The following is a 20,479-nucleotide window of genomic DNA, read 5'->3' as shown; positions in this document are numbered from 1 at the left end:
CCTCATCTACAGAATAACATGAAACAAAGGTATTGTCAAATTATTAAGTAGGTTCCCAACCTTTATACACTTTAGGATTGCCCCTCCAATAAAATTTGGTACGGTAAAACTTTCTTTTGTAAAGCCTTGCTATTGGCGAAAGATAATGACACCAGAATGGAACAGCACGCAATAAAATTAATGATCAGTGAAGTGGCAGCCGTACACGCAATGTTGCGCCTCCCTAAAATAGATATGTGACGTAAGCTGACAGAAAAAATGGGAAGGGTTCGAAATTTTTTCAAATGTACCAAGGTAGCATCAATTTACATGTGTAAATGCCGAATATATTGCATGGGTCAGATAAACTTCCTGGTGTTGACGAAATTTTATGCGTATGGTAGATATAAGCCACCATAACTATACACTGTCGCGCGCTACTATAACTCGAGCAGTAAGAAATATGTCACTTCATCATTAACGAGTCCGGCTATGCTATCAATTAGCTATTCCACGATCTCCCGTGAGTACATATTCATATACACATGAACTTTTATTTTAAAGAATCAGGTGATTTCAATCACACCATTTCGCATAGGAATGAATAGCAACCTATATTAGGGAATTCGCGCGCCACTGTCCGATCGATTCTCGCTAATTGGAGGCAGTGATAATACGAATTGCTGAATTGCAAATGAGCGAAGAAATATCAGAGATACATACGATCGGCATTTCATACGGACGTTTAATAAACGAAGTTAACAATGTAATGAATATATTTTCCAAGTGAGTTTATTCCCAACCAGAAGGCCCTAAATTCCCCACAATTAGGGTATTCCCCACCGTTTGGAAACGCCTGCATTAGAATATATCTTTAAATATAATTTTACATCACTACAATCATTTTGCGACAGCTAATCAAATGTATATTTTCTCTGCCAATCTGTGGGTCACACTCGTTAGCTTTATCAGCCAACATCAAGGTGTCCGCTGTTCATTATATCAGAAATAACAAGATTTCATGAAGTTACAATGCGTGTTGTGGGCCGGCATATCGTAACGTCGCTCCATGACAAGCTACATATTTTTGAATTGCAATGATGGTAATGTCAAATAGATATTGCGTGATGATCATCCTCCCCAAGCGCAGAAGATTATTTCCAAGTTCAAAAAATTGATTAAAAATATTCATGTAACTTCTACATTCTCAGAGTCTACGATTTTAAAACTACATTGGTTATTTACGCAGAGGAAGTTACGATAAGCGAAATGCAATTGTAACGCGATAGCGGTCGAATATCATTCATTTTCATGATGTTTAAATCGGAATAATTATCAATAATAATATTTTCATTCATATGTGTGTCTCAAAACTTGATTGACTTCAAATAGATGGTTACAGGAATGGGTGAGTCATGAATCACAATTTGAGATATGTACATAGACAGTGAACGATTTTCTGTGGTCTGCAGTCAATTTGACAAATCGAAAGTAGGATTATTGTCATGGTTCTGGCAAAACTGTCAAAGTATGGAAAAAGTATGGAAGTATGGAAAACACGTTCCATACCATACTTGGGAAATTTCCATACCATACCATACTTGCACTCTTCCATATTCCATACCGAAATTTCGTTCCATACCATACCATACCATACCATGCCCTGCTAATAACCCATCCAACCTTAAAATCGCTCGCGGTCCAGACAAGTCAACTGATACCAAAATGTTACCACATGCTTTTGCTTTTGACTTGAATACTTTATGATCAAGCATCTCTATTTGGTTTATTAATTATTACAATAATCACCATGTATCACGCATCGTAGGGGTTTTATTCTAACACAGTGCTTCCCAACGTGGGTGATATCGCCCCCAGTGGGTGATTTTGAGAAACAAGGAAGCGAAAATACTAAAGAACGTCCAGTGAGATATATTTAATTACCACGACCAAGAAATGCATGTGAAGACGGCTTATTCTGCATATGACGCGAAAGTTGACTTGAAAAAAGGTCAAACCTACGAAAAGTATAGTCGCGGAAACCGGTTTTCCTAGCACTCTCTCGTAACAATGACTTTTTATTTTAATCAATTCACCAGCGACCAGAGTTAGAAAAAATGACGATGATAAATTTCCCGTTTATATGCTCTCTTTTTCAGATCCGTAAAATGAGGGACGAAAATTTTTATCGAGCTTGATAGGGGCGATGAGTTAAAAAAAAGGTTGGGAACCACTGCTGGCAAGTAGCAACACCTTTATTCGCGAATAATGGAGTTAGCCAAAATACGATGTTTGGTCGGCTGCATAAAGTTATATAAACCACTAAACCAGTGGCGTTAACGACGATATAAGTTGGCGTACTTATATGCTCCCTTAGTCGTAATCTGGTGTTAGTCCCGCGTATATGTTGTGAGAAATAGAAGATATTTTACTGTACAAGCGGAAGTTGGAATTTGGTTGATTATTATTACATTTCGATTCCTGTTTCTCTGGAGGCCAGGAAGTGACAAAGCAATGCAACCACATATATTTTATAATAAATTTGTGTAACTGATATATTCTCCATGTAAGCTGCAGATTACGGCTACTCAATGGCGTTTTCGCTTCTGCGAATAACGACTTTCTACTCAATTTTACCTAGTACTCCAAACTCAGTGTGCACGTTTTGCCTTCCCGAAATTGGGTGTCAATATCCATGACTTGTTCCTAGTGGTCACTATGAGTGAGACCACAACACTGCAGCATTCGGTTGGTTATAATGTGGCCTATGAAAATGCTCGGCACCCGCCGTCTTGAGGAATAATTTAATAGTATAGTATTTCATACCAAAATATCTCAACATTTAATACAAAAGTGCTGGATAATATAAAGAGTTTTCAATCTCAAAATTTCTCAACCGACTGTAGGTCTGCATGGATGCGGGCCGTATGTTTGACACCCCTGATCTATCGTATATATGAGTCTAATTCAGACCTTCACCTTATTACTAGGTCATCAACCTGTGTCCCGTGGAACACTATGGGTACCGTGAGCCAGTCACAGGGGTTCCGTGGCGGTGAAGACACACACGCCACTCATACATATGATTTGTGATGATGTGCCAGTCTTGGCCATCATTGGTTACAGATAATTAGGAACGATCAGTAGGCATAGTCACTGTGGTGGTGTAACGTCGTGTGCTGTGGCCTATACGCATGAGAGGTTGAGGTTCGAGAAGTGAAACCCCTGCCTTCTTAAATGTCTCCAATATTTATAATCTCATCTGTAATTGAGCAATTGATGGTATCACACTGTTGCGTTTTGACCGAACAGCACGATGACACTTTCCAAGGAAAAGCCTCGCATTTCTGAACCGATATCTGAAAGGGAACAGCATAAGTCACACTGAGTAGCGATAAATTTTTATTGTTTTCGTTTTGCGTGAAAACTATATTTTAAAGTTTTGTTCTTTCAAAACTTCGTTGATGCACAGTTCATTCTGCACACCAGTAATCTATAGTAATGTATTAGATGTGTCTTGTGGTAAATTTTGGTTTTTATGACTCCGCGAAAATTTTGAGATTCCGCGAAGATTCGCAGATTAGCGTAAGTGCTCCACGGACTACAGTGAGGGCAAATATCCACTGAACTAGAGGTATCTGTCGTGCAGCATCAATTCGGAATTCTCGTTGGGAAAATCAAACTGCGCATCAGCCTATAGTTAGATAATGATTGCAGATACAGAATGACCACAAACCACTTTTTGATGCAAAGCATGCGTAAAGTGGCAGACGGATTTTATTTGCCGCAGGTGCCAAATATACCTCATAGGTTTTATCCGCGTCGATATAGAATGTATAAACTCTAATCGCAATTGCATAATACTACCCAGGAATATTAGTCTATACGAGTAGGAATACACTTATGAGCTCTTGTGAATATTTATGACGAAGTCTAATGATGAAAGTTTGACGCTTCACATGCAACGGACACTCCGTATGTTTCACCAGATAATCGTCTACCAAATTGGTAGCGGTATTCATTCGGAAATGAATACATCCAGCACCGTAACTGCCGCACCCCAAACCCCCCAATTGGGTATTGGGCCATTACCGCGCCACGACCAACCATGACATACAATCAAGTTTTAGGCCATATAACATGCGACTCCAAGAAGTGTGCCAGAACGATCGGCAGCGAGAAAAGCTTGGCCGAAAAGGTCTATGCCCTTATGCAGACCGAAGACCTCGTTATATAGGCTATACAAAATGCCTATAGGTTTAATTGTCCATAGGCGCCTAAATGACTGCCACCGAATGTTCCTGTCTTTGCAATCTGAACCTCACAAGACAAATACCATCCCGCTGGGAAAAATTTTATTCCAGTGAAGAAATACCAATTTGAAATCTTGTGCGTCTCTTAGTTTAGAAGCCTACGTTTGGGCGATTCTATATTTTTTGATATAGCAGACTGGAAGTCACGAAATAACATCATGTAACGAAGTCATACCAACGGGTCCGTCCGCCCGAAGATGTTTAATCATTATTTACGGGCCCTCCCGTTTTCAAGACACTTCACTCAGCTCTACCGGTAAATCTAATTACGTGAGTAGAGAGGACAATAAATTGATAGCATACTATATATGCAATCGCCGATCTGATTGACCGATTTTATCATAAATTATCGAAAATTTTCGCGCCTCGCGCTGGCTCACAATGCAGTACAGATAATTTCGTGACAAACGCGAACAACGTGATGGGGGGGGTCGTTTTATCACCCTATGAGAGCCCAAGACCCACGTTTTTGGGGGCCTGACGAGGTGCTGTTTCGTTCCTGCCAACGGGTATACGCCCGAAGATGTTTAATTATTATTGAGTGGTCCTACCTTTTCAAACACACCTCAATCAGCTCTACCGGCAAATCTGGTTACGTGAGCAGAGAGAAGATAAAAATTGATACCAATATATGCAATTCCCGATCATACTGACCGATGAAATCATGAATTCTAGAAATTTTCCGCGCTTCGCGCGCTCAGGCGGCAAAAGCTGATTCACTAAACATACTCCCAGTGAATTTGATGAATAGTGGTAAACAGTGAATCGCCGAAGGGGGGGGTCTGGGGGGCGAAGCCCCCCAGAAGTTAGGTCTATAACCCTATGGGGGGCCCAAGACCAAAATTTTGGGGGGGGGCCTGACGAAGTGCTGTTACGGCCCTGAATACATCACATATCGTTTGATGCAGTAGTTTTCAACTTGGTGGACGATTGAATTTCGTGTGGGGGACTTTTCTTAGTAATCAGCTTTCAGACTGGGCTGCGCGGATAGGTAGGTATGGGCGAAGGTGATGTGCTAACATTTTCAAGTAATCAGCTTCCCAATATTTGAGGTGGGCCGCGAAACATTTTCATATGGGAAATTGGGTCGCGACTCGCGACCATACAAAAGGTTGAAACGACTGCTGTAATGGGTAGCCTGCAATTATAAGCAAGATAGCCTAATTCAACATCTTGTTGGTCTAAAGAACTTTTTCAGCATGTCAGTGTCTGCTACTCATAAAATGATCGAGTAAAGATGATCTACATTCCTATTCAGTATTCAATTATAACTCTAGGTACGTTTCTGTCAGTAGGCTAAGTGTCTGCAAAATTTCATCCCTGTAGGGGTGGTCAGAATAACAATCAAACCATTGTTGGCGAAGGAACTATATGTACATTGCTTGACACAAAAACACCTTCAGTCTTTTCCCATCCTTTGTTTGATATGCCGTTCCATTATGACTGATGAACATTTGAAATAACGCCGAACGAACGAATAGCATAAAAATTCTCGCTTACGGTATCAACTTAATTAAGGGCTAAAATAGAAAAGGAAAGAATAAAATTATTCCACGATGGTATAGTTATAGTTGAATATGACAGAAAGGGGCCGAAGAATTTCTGTACATTTGATATGCTGCTTAAAATGCCAAATGATTCGGATCTGAGCGAAGCAACGCGTGGTGTATGCAAATCCTGATAAACGTTAGACACCGTATTGTATCAAATACCAAATGACAAGGGTCTTAACCACAAAAATGTTATCTCGATGTAGAATAAGACATATAGCTATCCGCGTGCTAAATGAATAACAACTAAAGTCATTACTTAATATCGTGTTACAAGGCTTATATAGGCCTTTACATTAAACATATAGGCCCTGTGCATTAGGGCTCTTCAAAAATGACTTTTTTTCTCAAATCGTACTGGCTACTTGATAAAATTGTTAGGTTACCTAATTTAAGCCTACACACAAAATTTGGTTCAATTCCAGCCAGTAACCGCTTTGCTACAGGTGAAGAAAGTTTCTATTTATTATATAAAAATAAATAATAAAAAATTTGAAAATTTTCTGTTCACCCATGAAAGTGTTAGGCTGTCTATATAAACGATGCTCACCAAATTTGGTTCAATTCCAACCAGTGGAAGCGGAGTTATTGCCGTCGAAAATTTTGGATTTGAATAAAATAGTATTTACGGTGAGCACAGCTATAATAAATAAACAAAGAATCGGTCACCGTAAATACTATTTTATTCAAATCCAAAATTTTTGAAGGCAATAACTCCGCTTCCACTGGTTGGAATTGAACCAAATTTGGTGAGCATCGTTTCTATAGACAGCCTAACACTTTCATGGGGTGAACAGAAAATTTTCAAATTTTTTATTATTTATTTTTATATAATATATAGAAACTTTCTTCTCCTGTAGCAAAGCGGTTACTGGCTGGAATTGAACCAAATTTTGTGTGTAGGCTTAAATTAGTTAACCTAACAATTTTATCAAGTAGCCAGTACGATTTGAGAAAAAAAGTCATTTTTGAAGAGCCCTACTGTGCATTGCTTTCAGGCTATCTACCTCGTATTTTATGAATAACAAAATTACCACAATGGATAAAACTGATGAAACGAGATAATGTTCTTTACCGCAAACCGTCTCAGAAACATAGCTGAATATAGGTCAAAGCCGACTTTAATCGGGACTGGAGGCGAGCTGTGAGTTACGAGCTATATCTAAAAATAGTTGCATCCCGTTTTCTTTGGTGATATTAGTGACACAACTTTGGAAATAACCGCCTGAAATTCTGGTGGCTTAGCAGTGTCGCGAATACAGTGTACGCTGCACGGCGCATTCAGTCTTGTATCAGAGGGAATTATACCTAAAGTGAAACTAATTTCACTGAACCACTCGTGATAACTACGATTAGATTTCGAACAATAATCTCATCACTCTCATGTTAGAGAGCAAGATCTCGGTAAATGAGGAATTATTGCTTCTGGCTATATTGTTGACTATCGAGGGGATAACGACAGAAATGAAATAAATAGGATCAGCTCGAGAATTATTACGGCAGATTTCTCATTTCCGCGATTGCAATATCCTCGCAACATGGCATCGTCTTCCAGCGAATGCAAATCGGTAATTGTACTACTTATTTTGGGAGCGTCGCATATTGTGAAATGTAAGTACGGTTATATTATGATTATATATAACTAGAGTTGCATTTAAAACAAATGGTTATTTAGAACTCTTTGTTCAAAACATGTCTTTTTAAAAAAAAATTTTTTTCAAGTTGTATAATTATGCCATAATTGTGTAAATACTTTCCAAAAAACATGATGCATGAGCCTATGGACGATTACAACCTGATATAGCCTACGTATGCGATGGTTGGGACCCTCAAAATAGTCGGTGCAACATCTACAGTACGTAGATATTTCGTCAAAGGAGTTATATTACCCTATATTTCAAATTGTCAAGGTCAATACGTTATGACGTCACCATTGAGTTATGGTCACGTCATGGCTTGAAAAAACAACAACAATAAAAACATGTTTTAAACAAGGGCCTTGTTTTGAACATGTTTGTTTTAAATTGATTTTTGTTTTAAATGCAACTCTATATATAACCCTCCTAAGCAGACACGCATTGAGCTCTATGTGCTAAATCAATGTGGAATTGAGCATTAGAATGATCACACTTCTAATTCTGACCAGTGCCAATCACGACAAGGCCATGCAATAGTTTTCATTGACATTTATCAAGTTACTGCCTCCCACATGTCCAGGACTTAAACATATAACTTTCAGCCAAAGTAATTGTGTTGAAATTGTAATTCGAGACTGTAATTACGATGCTAGTGGTTGTAAAATTGTATATTCACTCAAACTACATCCAGTTATAATAATAGTCTATCTGTGCTTTCCGCGAGATATGGGCAGGAGGTTTCTTTCCAGTACTGTCAACTTGGACTTTTGCCGTCGACGCAGGCCTAAACTATATTATTTTTCCATTTCAGCATGTGGACCCGATCCCGGATATTGCGGCAATTTGTCGTCCTTCTGCAAAATCGGTTATGTTCGTAACCTTTGTAAAGTTACATGCGAAGTATGTACTGCTGCACAGCCGCCGGCAACAACAACAACTACCACAACCACCACCACAACGACGACTACTACCACTACCACAACAACTCCAATATCACCTCAACGACAGGAGGCATGTGTCGATAAGGGCAGTGGATGTCCTGGTTGGAAGCAACACTGCAAGGCCAGCGGCTGGATGCAGAGAAACTGCAAATTAACGTGCGGTTTATGCGGATCTGGTAAGTTTGGTTTCTCAGGAGGCATATAGAGGAATGTTGATTGTAGATATCGCATTTCACCGCCCTATAATTCTGTCACAATGCAATGTATACCATGGCATATCGCAGAAACATACTATATATGACCCGAGATGTTTAGCGGGCCGCAGGCAGTTTCGACCTAAAGATATGCAATAAGCAAGTGATAACGGAAAATTTCAATCACAAAGCATGGGAAATGTTAGCTATATATGATCCAACATAGCCAATCTGAAAAGGATGTCAAGGATTTTTATCCGCCCGGGTATCCGATCGTATATCTTTGAAATGAGCAGCTATGACCATGGCTATTAACATGACAAAGCTTTACTAAAATCTGACCGATGTTGATTAAGAATTTTCACTGAAGATTCTACGTCCAACATGCACTCATACGGTAATGGTTCAAATAACTAGGTAGAACTTTGATCGACCGCAAGTTTCTGACATCTCGTTTACTTGAACTCATGTATACACGTTGCGTTAGTTAATTCAACAATATTTATTACTGTTTTTTTTTTTTGCAATCAATTTCAAGTTTACATTAAATACTGTTAGTCATGGTAAAGTTGGATAAATATGCATCTAATGTATTGCTGCGGTAATAGTATGGTCCCCTAAACACTTCAGTTGTGAATATAAAGTCCACCGACCAAAGAAATTGCCCTGATCTGTTGAGCGTATAGAGTGGATTTAATATTGAACAAGCAAAAGAGTTGTTTAAAGCTGAGCAAGTTTCAGATCAACGTGCGATAGAAATGTCCACTGGACGTCTGCTTAAACTCGAGTTCATATGCTGATAGATGGCTGATAGTAAGACTCACTCGTTAGTTCTAATGATATGATAGGTTCAAAACATTTATGATTGAGGTCCTATGATCTTATTAATTGATACACGGATTAAAAGTAAAGATATCTTATCGGGTGAAAATACACCTATAGCGACAAATTCCTTCAATTGGTGCAGGTGCTGAGCGAAACGTGGAACTTTTTCATTAGTCGAACTAACAGAAATGTCTTTTCCGTTCAGGTGCTTGGTCACAATGCACCAAAACGTGTGGTACAGGCACTCGATATAAGGAAACATGCGACGCAAACAATGTATGTCAATATGAATTTGAAGAATGTTCAAAGAAAGAATGCCCACCGAAGAGTAAGTACATGAGTAGAGTATATATGAGAAACGTAACCCTGGAGTAGAGTGACTATAGCAAATTCTGAAATCAAATAAGAGAATCATAATATAAGTCTTGGGTCTGAGGATTTACGATAGGTTGATTTCACAGCTTGCGTGAGCCCCACCGAAAGCTATCGCTATGGGATACCGCATTCCTGCTGTAGAAACGAGCCATACCGAAAAGATTCATGCGGGACCACATTTTTGAATTCAAATATAGTCGGAGGGAAAGACGCAAATGTAAAGCGTTGGCCGTGGATGGTATGGATTAACGGAATTCCGTTATCATTGTAAATAAAAGATAACCGCACACAATATCGTGATAGGTACACGTCTCAATACACGGACAACAATGTGCAGGTGTGCTACTGAACAAAAAGTTCGTACTGTCAGCGGCACATTGTTTTGCGTAAGTATGTGGTATATTATTGGCGAAGTCATTTCAACGTGAAAAGTTTTCTTACAGTATATACTATCAATCGATTGAATGCCATTCTAGAGCCAAAAATCACACCAACAGTAATAATCAGGGCGATTTCTTTTACATGTCAAAATAAGTCAAAATTTTGTCAAAATTGTAGCGATAGGTCAAAAAATTGTCAAAATTGTTTACAAAGTCAAAATCTTTTTGCAGCCTGCATTTCGTTTGCATCGTAGATTTTACACTGCCGGTGAACCTATAATTTGACATTTTACAGCTTGTAGCCTACTTTATATGCATACCGTTGTAGACGGCGCATTGTCTGCTCTTTGTGAATCATAATCGGTCAAATGAAACAAATAGGTTGACGTGGTGTTATGCTCAACGTACCGCAATATCCTAACTGAAGCAAGACTGCGTGGGTATTGGTTCTTCTATCAAGAAGCGAATGATGAAAAATTCTGATGTATAGAGTAGACAACATTGTCAGAATGAAGTCACACGGTGTGTCACCATCAGTATACGCACAACTTCAGTGTTGCCAGCCAACAACTGCTGCTGTTGAAGGTTCTTTCTCCATTCTTGGCAAGCTACTTAGTAAGGACCGACACTTTCTACCCGAGAATGCGTAGGAAAGTATCTTTCGTTGTACTACCTCAAATTTCAATTATTTTTACCATAATACGTGATGTAACTACTGGAATTCCTCATAGGTCCAGATTTCGTTAAAATAAAGTTTTCTCACGTAAAAATTCGTCAGTTTTTAAGTCAAAAAAGCTTATTTTAGGCCAAACTACTTTGTAAGGACAGACAGTTCCAACCAGAAATGAAGATAAGTAGTACAATTCTGACATTATGCACGAACACACCTAATTTACATACTTGAGGTCAACATTTGGTCAAAATTAAGTTTTTTATGGTCAAAAAGTGTCAAAATTATGATTTTTAGGTCAAATTCTTCCGTTTTTTGACTAAAAAATCACCCTAGTTATAATAATTGACTCAAAGTAAGAATTCAAACGGTATTCTGTCGCTCTATCTTATACAGCATGCCCTACATATAAATGAGTCAGAATCGGCCAATTTCATCAGTAATCTCTGCACCCAGATGCCATGTTACAAAATTGTGTCTTGCTATTCATAGTGGCGCATGCATCACCATTGACCACGTTCAAGTCTACATCATCAAGGTCTTGTAAAAGAACCGTCCGATGGCGCAATCGGAAACACCAGTTTCATTTAATTTTGGCTGTACTCATCATTAGAACAATCTGCGATCTTGGCAGCTGGAAATATCAAATATATTGTTAATTCCTCGATAAAGAATGATTTCTACCAATCAAAACAAAAGCTGTGCTGACCCTGCCATCTTTCTCTTCTTCCTCCATATTAGAAGTAAATTCATTATTCAGTATCTCTATTCCGAAAAGTGTCGTTAAACTAGTTTTTAATCCAGCCACATCGCCTATTTTACACTGTGAGTCTGCAACATCGCATATGCGACCCACAGGCAATGCCAATTTACGAGTTTGACTATCTTTCGTTTATCGTGATATCTTATTATTTATATAGGGATGCGAATAATAATCCCGTGAATACGAAGGGAGCCGAGCTTACGCTGAGAATTCTAAAGCTAGAAGAACTGAACTCGAAAGCCGTCAGAAGGAAAATTAAGGAGGCAACAATTCATCCGGATTACAAGTTTCCCGCTCACGATATCGCCATTCTCAAGGTAGGCTATCTGTCAACGCGATACTTATGAATGCTGTATTAGTGGGTGAATATCGCAGTTGGTTAATCAATTGACACGGAGTACCGTGATTCGGTGCTCAGCTGTATCACGTTTCAAAATGATGGAAGTTTATCTGGGCTCCTCCTCCCTAACATCAGTTTTCTTGAGTCGCACTTATGAAAAATCTTAAAGATGACGAAATACGGATACAACACAATGACTGACGACAGCTAGGAAGCGTCATTGACATGACGTTCAAGATGGAATAGTGTCACGGTATTGATTAGTATTGAATTTATTCTTCGACGTTTACGCGGTCATTTTACACCATACCGATATTCTGATCATGTGGCAGCCGACATACAGCACGACCCACTTTCGTTCTTGGCTTTCGTAAGACACCAATCACGCGGATCGGATGGCGATGACGTGCCGAAATAAACCTATGACACCAAGAAATGGAGTTTGGAGTCGACTTCTGTAGGACTAGAGCAGTAGTTCTAAACTGGTCACTAGGGGTCCCGTGAGCCTGTATCAGGGATTCCGTGGATGTCATACTATACAGACACTCAACGGATACATAAGATTTGTGATGATACGCCCGTCTTGCCTATCATTGCTTGCAGGTAATTAGGCCCGATCAGTCGTCGAATTGTAACTGTAACTGTCGTACGTCGTGTGATGTGATAGGGGAGGACCTAGTCTTTCTGAAATGCCAATTCTATATCTCCAATATTTATAAGCTCATTGGTAACTAAGCAATTGGTGCCACGAAAATTATATTTTGGTGCGATTGGTACGACGCTGTTGCGTTTCGGCCGCACCATATCATGACAATTTCCAAGGTGAAGCGTCGCATTCCTGAACTGGTGATGTTTTCGTTTTGTGCGAAAATGATTTTTTTTATGGTTTCATTGTTCTTTTTACTCTTTGTTGATGCAAAGTTCATCTGGCGTACCAGTAAGCTGTAATAATGCATTAAATGTGTATTGTGGGAGATGTTTGTATTTACGAATCGGCGAAGGCTTGCATATTGGCGTAAGTGTTCCGCAGGTCAGAAAAGGTTAAAAACCACCGGACTATAGAGCCTGTAACCATAATGTGCTGTATGGTGTGGACCAGAGATGAGCGGATTTGAAATTTCTATGTCCTAATCCAATCCAAATCCGAACCTTCAAATCCAAAACCAAAACCTAATCCATAACTTTTTCATATTCAAGTCCATGTCCAATCCTAATCCGATTCCAACTGGAAATTCAGAAAAATTACTAATTTATGTAATGGAGGGATTCGAAAATTTTCTTTCACAACCAACGATTCACTTGATTCAAGATAACTTAGTAACTATAAGTACAATAATAACTGATCTGAATAAAGTTTGTCGCCATTCGCCACACGACATTTCAATCTCCCAGAAAATAGGTAAATCCAATCCAAATCCTAATCCGTTCCGAAAAAAATGTCTAATCCAAATCCAATCCAAATCCGACAAAATTTCACAAATCCTGTTTTTTCAAAACCTAATCCTAATCCATGCTCATCTCTGGTGTGGACACAAGCAAATCTCACGGCTCAGTGAAATTGGTCTACGTCATACTTTCCATTTGGTCAAAGGCAAATTGACGGTAATTTTTGACCGGCTTGCCGAGCATTAAATTTGATTGAACGGATATCAATCGAAAGCTGACGCTGTAATGATTACGAAAATATAAATTTTATTCCGCTCATGGCCCTGGACCCCCACAATCAGCCCCAAATTATTCATTGTTATGGACATTGGCATTGTGACGCAACAATGCTGTCTGCCGAAACGAGAGTAGCTCAGGCGCAAAGATGTGGCTGCGCGGCGAGAGTGAAATGAGAGTGCTCAGCTGGCGTCGCGGCAATGGGCAATGTGAGCTTGTGTTTTTAAGTGCAATCGCGTAATGGGGAAACGCTGCGCTGGTGCTACTTTTTCTAGGCGCTTCGGTAACGTTCGTAGCTTTGTACTATGTCTCGTATGCTGCGACACGCCCAATCAAGGTTACAAGGCTTCCTCAGTGGAAAATAGTATCAAAACCAGACATGGGGTGATTACCTCATGAATCTTATCGATTGCGATTACGATTACTTCTGAATGACGCGATTACGATTACGATTACAGCGAAATCAGGAAGTAGTCGATTACGATTACGATTACATTTGAAAAGTAATCACGATTACTCACGATTACATTTATTTTGCATCTTAGAAGTTATATTTGAAGACAATATATGGATTTCGCTGAAAAGGCCTGTTGAGATAACAGACTTCCTTTGAAAATGATGCGTCATTTTCTTGTTACGTCATAATGTACCAATTGCCTATTTTTATAAAGGACGATTTATTGCACCCAACGATTTACATTCTTGCCAGATCCATGACTGCCGCACCCCAACTTTCCCAATAGGTGGGGAACTAGCACGAACGGTACTCAAAAGTATTTCATAAACCAACATAACTTATAGAGTATTTTCGAGAGATTTAATTAAGTTGAAAATTCTCTCTAGATAGCTTGATTTTGAAATGCATACGTCTCCCCTTCAAGAAAGAAAGCATACATAATTTATAGTAGGGTAGCATTTAAAACAAATAGTTGTTTAAAACACTCTGTTTGAAACATGTTTTAAACAGTGTTTTAAACAAAGGCATTCAAAAAACCTAAATTGTGTTTTTTAAGTTGTAAAATTATGCCATAATTGTGTAAATACTTTCCAAAAAACACTTTGTATGAGCCTACGGATAATTACCACCCGATTTAGCCGACGTACATCGATATGGGATGGTTGGAACCCTCAAAATAGTCTGTTCAACAGTTATACTACAGATATTTCGTCAAAGGAACTATATTTACCCTATATATTTTCAATTGTCAATGTCAATCCACTATGACGTCCCAAATGAATATTCGTGACGTAATGGCTTAAGAAAACATGTTTTAAACAAGCGCCTTGTTTCATACATGTTTGCTTTAAATTGCTTTTTGTTTTAAATTTATAGTAATTTTAGGCATTTAGGTTCCAGTCAATATCGTACCACGACACACCAAAAGACATATGCAGTTTCGACCAACACGCGACTTAACGAAGTGTGCTACTAAAGAAAGAACTAGGCCGAAACTTAGGGTATGTGTCCATTGTCAATAGCCGCGCTGGGTGGGCGTGACTAATAGTCCGATCCTTCCAATCTGAGCCCACTATGCAGATCCACCCGGGCACGCACAGAGCATTAAAGACATTACAATTTGTGTGTGCGTCTCACAAAAGTTTTTCGTTCAGTCTGCTACGTTCGGCATACAACAATATCTTTTGATTATGTAACAGACCGGAGGTCACGAATAAACAACATACATTAAAGTAATTATAACAAGACACCAAACATTATAATTATGAATTAAGTGCCCCCAGCTCTACAGGTAAATCTCACCATCGGGTGCTGAGAGATGATTAAAAATTAATAGTAATATAATGCAATTACCAATATTATTGACGAAATTCAGTCTTCAACTTTAAAATACCACCCTATGGGGGCCAAAGACCAACGTTTGGACTGGGGGACGAATTGCTGTTTTGGTACTGATGCTAGCTACAACCCACGCTAACATGGTATATAAGCCCATGGCTATGGCGGCGGGGCCCAATGTTGAGTAAGAATTGTGAAATGACGATTGGCGCCCGTTTCAAGTAGAGTCATATGAGAATAAGATGCAGAGAACATAAAATTCTGTCTTCAACTTGTTGCAGATAATGTACTCCAAGCTGCCGTTACGAGAAACGAAAAAAACGGCTCGGTTATGATATATATCAGCAGCTGTTGATTTTTAATGCTTCGTTGTGGAAACCGTTATGTTTTATTTGACGAGTACAAAATTTCAAATCTTTGTCCGGTGTACGTACGTACTGCATAGGCCTACTGCTCGCCAAGCAGCAACGGTCAAACTGCGTTTAACTATACATAACCAAACATCAATACGCAAGTTACTATTTTAAACTAGATAGAGTGGTGATTAATTATCCTGCTGCGAGGTAGTGGTGTGTGGAACGTGTTGATAACCTGATAAACATCACGGTGGGTGTTCTTACAATCACACTAATGTACGTACATTCGTACATCGAATATCTATTTACTGTGAATACTTCTTACTCAATGACGAGCAAAGCTAGTAGGCTACTTCTGACGTAATAATGAGCAGTGGCGTTTGAAAATCACACGTTTGTGCTATCACCAAACTGGTATCCTTGTTCTTGAATGTTCATTGTTCAGTTTATGTCATAGTCCTTGTACAAATAAAAAGTAATCGTTCTTTCACAGATGAATCGATTAGATATGGGAAGTAGTCGATTACGATTACGATTACTTCGGAATTTTTTCGAATGTAATCGATTGCCATTACGATTACTTGAAAATGCTGTAATCGTCGTAATCGATTACGATTACTAATCGCGATTACCCCATGTCTGATCAAAACTATAATTCTCATTAGTAAATTAACTTTCAGTTGCGAGGAGCGTATAATGTCAGTACTCGAAAAAAATCATCTTTTACTACTCGACTCGAATCATTAAAATTAGGGATGGTGTGAACCTCTGAAAGGTTCAGGTTCGTGTGAACGCGAACGTGTTTGAAAGGTTCTGTGTGAACGCGAACGTGAACCTCATGACGTCATGTTACGTCATATTGCTGATTCCAACCCTACATTTCAGTGAAGTGATAGCCTAGATTTATGTACACGATACCTAGCGACGACTAAGGCCACATAATGCCACAATGCTGAAGTACATACTAACATTTTAAACGTCGCCAAATGTATCAACTGGGGCAATCATATGATACAATAATCCCATAAAATCAATATCTTCCGTCGCTTTGCCAACAATTTGTACGAGGACTTGCAAGGGAATATAAGCTTACGGTCTAGGCCAGACCGGACAATGTATTCGGCGTTTGAGTATTGCTACGTTGACATTGTGCAGATTGTAAAAGGGGTTTCTAGACTTGCTACCGATATTTATCCATTAACAAGTTAGACAGTAGTAGCCAACACCCCAATCGCACGGATTTGGTTTTCATGATACCATAAACGTATGAAATCAAGATTGACTCCGTACGCCTGCAGATTTTTTTACATCAAACAACGATATCAATTTCATTAATTGGTTGAATAAGCATCATTCGCTAATTACCTACTTACGCTCTTGTTGTTGCGTGATTGATTGCGGGTCAAGCTCACTGCAGAGAGTCACTACATATTCAAGCAAACTTTTGTAACAAAGCAAGCCGAATTTTGGTCATTGTCAAGGTGCATGCTCGTCTAGTGTTTGATTTTTTTGCCAGCGCCATGCATAGAGTCACCCGCAGTTGAAATCAGTGATGAGCATCGGTGCGGAGTCGGAGTCTATTCGGAGCGGAGTTTTGCCAATTTTGTGATACTCGGAGCGGAGTCGGTGTTTACTGCAGATAATCTTTCGGAGATTTTCGGAGTTTTGTAACTTTTGCCCCTGATATCTTTGGAAAGCTCTGACCAGAAGACACTATTGATTACAAACCAAAACACAGGCAGTTGACACCTTGTTAAGTTGTAATATGACGGGTAACATGCATAAATGATTGCCAAGTGCATAAAAATCAGCCATCTGCACTGCAATTGGGGACTGGGGAGTAATCTAGTGATCTAGCAAGGCATTATTTTCGTTGAGCAGTGTCTGTAGTTTACAAAATTGAAGGCGCCCAATATCATTCGCAGTGCATCATTTGCTCCCTGCCCTGAGATGCACATTTGGGATTCGCCGACGATGTTATTGAATAGCCTAATTCTACCGATATGGATGTTTCGGATACTTGACGAGATTCTTCGGAGCATCTCGGAGTCTGGGATTGAGATCTTCGGAGTCGGAGGGAGTTTGCCTCAGAGACCAAAGTTGTCGGAGGGATTCGTAGTCTCGAAAACCAGACTCCGCTCAGCACTGGTTGAAATGCAATAAATTTCAACCAAAGATGTTATAATGAAGTGAAAATTGTAATATATGAAAAAGGTTCACAGTGCAGAACCTATTAAGGTTCGTTTGTGAACGTGAACCTCTAAATTTCCGAGGTTCACACACAGAACACGAACGTGAACCTCACGTTCACACCATCCCTAAAAATTACTACTCGATTCAGATTCGAGTACTCGAATCATTGGCCCCAGCCCTACTCGCCACCGAACACTGTCAGCTGTCATGTCGGGCATTAATACTACTAACACTCGAATGAGGAAGGTGGTGTCAGATTCATGGACCGTGCCTGGTCATTTCGGCATTCTCCTGTGTGTTCATTACATCGCATTGCGTCTTGTGTGTCCCATTGAGCGTCTTTGGTGAGTGAAATGAGTGCAAAACCTGATGAAATCTATCAAACAGAGACTGACTGTATCGTGCGATTTGGCAACGGCGGCGGGATCGGTTTGATTTCGCTGACAGGGTCCTTGATTGATTAATCATGAGGCCGGCGGATTTCTATTAGTAAACTTGCTTAGACTTATTATGTCCATTACCAAACTGAACATCATTGAATTACAAACTATTTGCTGTTTCGTGTTCATTCGTAAGGATTGTGCTGTTTCAGATGGACAAGCGAGTAAACTTCAACTCGAGGATACAGCCAGTATGTTTACCGGGCGGCGAGGTTACACCTACGGACACCAGCTGTTACGTAACCGGATGGGGAATCAGTGAGTAGCCTACACAATCTATCATATGTCATGATTGCTCTGAATTTAAGCAGAATCGGTTTGTCAATCCTGAATCATGTTGTAGCGTTCGCAATAAAACTTTCCACAGCGCTATTATATGCTCTGAATTTAAGCAGAATCGGTTTGTCAATCCTGAATCATGTTGTAGCGTTCGCAATAAAACTTTCCACAGCGCTATTATGTGCCAGTAATTCCCAACCTTTCGTCCCGCGAATCATTTCAAATTTTTGTAGGTGTGTATACATTACACTTGTACAAGTGTTAAGTGTACAGTTTTGGCACACCACCTAAGTCGTGTCTGACTGAGGATCGGTGGCGGTTATCTATAGGACCGTATCACCGCATATATGCATTTGTAATTTAATCATAAAACTTTCTGTCTGGAATACTCAATTGTAGATATGTTTTAGGCGACAACTCCGGTTTATCTCCCACCAACCACCTCCAAGAAGCAGCGATCCAAACGATAGATCGTCGAAGCTGCCGAACCAAATACAGAAAAACTGCATTCGGGTCGTTCCTAAATAAGGAAAAAGGATACCTCTGCGCCGGGAGCTTGACGAAATCGATAGATAGCTGTGCGGTAAGATGAAACTCCTTCGAAAAGAAGATAGGTGGAGGATAAGCGAATTTAATATATGCGAATCGCTAGTAGTTGTGGGTCTGCTGATTTCCAGCCGACAATTTCTCGAATCTATACTGTTGTGTAACGGAACTTACTGTCATATTGAGCTAAGGCTCTGACCCGGAACCCTGAAATACTTACCGACGTAATTGTTTGTTACATTTTAATTATCACGACATCCATTTATCAACAGGGAGACAGCGGTGGTCCACTTCTATGCCAGCGATGCTCGTCGTGCAAATGGTACGTCGCTGGGATTGTTTCATTCGGCCACGTCCGATGCGGGACGAAAGGCGTTCCTGCCGTCTACACCGAAGTGCGAGCCTACGAAGAATGGATATCACAAGTGACGAAAGTAAAACACCCCATTCGCAACTGCCCATACAAATACGGACCATAATAACCGGAAGTCAGGATATATATTGATCTTATTCGTTCATGCTTTTATTTATAACGTTTCAACGATACGCATATTTTTCATTAAAATGTCTCATTCATGACGTCGTAGAGTTATATTGACTTCAGACTATGTATTGCATAACCGAGGATGTTTAAGAGAGTTTACATTATTCTGAGAATATCTTAGAACAGATATCGATAGTAATCTATATAGAATGGAGCGAGCCGGTTCTGGGAGTATGCGACACGGATTTGGCACAAGTATAACTAGATACCCCTGCAGAGGGTTGCATTTAAAACAAATGGTTGTTTAAAACACTTTGTTTAAACAATGGCCATTTAAAAAACAAAATTGTGATTTTTGAAAGTTGTAAAATCATGCCATAATCGTGTTAATACTTTCCCAAAACATGTTGATTGAGCCTACGGACAATTACCACCCGATATAGCCGACGTATACGATATGGGATGGTGGGAACCCTCAAAATAGTTCTTTCAACAGCCATCGTACGTAGATATTTCGTCAAAGGAGCTATATTTACCCTATATTTTCAATAGTCAATGACAATCCACTATAACATCACAAAACAATAAAAAACATGTATTAAACAAGGGCGTTGTTTTAAACATGTTTATTTTAAATTGATTTTTGTTTTAAATGCAACCCTACACCACATACTAGCGACTTTCCTGACTTAACGTTTATATAATAATCGCCTGACTAACTTTAATCACCCCCTTTCAATTGTGTTATAGTCGTTTG

At 39.5% G+C, this 20,479-nt stretch overlaps 1 protein-coding gene across 1 annotated transcript; it reads left to right on the top strand.

The window, feature by feature from the left end:
• Positions 1 to 7,202: 7,202 nt before the first annotated feature.
• LOC145445994 (brain-specific serine protease 4-like) lies at positions 7,203 to 19,814 on the top strand. The gene is made up of 9 exons (XM_080324177.1): positions 7,203 to 7,453; positions 8,291 to 8,596; positions 9,645 to 9,767; positions 9,901 to 10,052; positions 10,118 to 10,200; positions 11,785 to 11,944; positions 18,566 to 18,671; positions 19,103 to 19,275; positions 19,511 to 19,814. The coding sequence occupies exons 1-9, from the start codon at positions 7,381 to 7,383 to the stop codon at positions 19,715 to 19,717; spliced, it is 1,383 nt and encodes a 460-aa protein (XP_080180303.1). The 5' UTR covers positions 7,203 to 7,380; the 3' UTR covers positions 19,718 to 19,814.
• Positions 19,815 to 20,479: the final 665 nt, after the last annotated feature.

Source organism: Botryllus schlosseri, chromosome 9 (assembly GCF_051294905.1).
Source record: "Botryllus schlosseri isolate E-star chromosome 9, Bs_hap1, whole genome shotgun sequence".
NCBI classification, from domain to species: domain Eukaryota; kingdom Metazoa; phylum Chordata; class Ascidiacea; order Stolidobranchia; family Styelidae; genus Botryllus; species Botryllus schlosseri.
The sequence above is the reverse complement of the archived record's forward strand: the minus strand, read 5'-3'. Positions and strand labels throughout refer to the sequence as shown.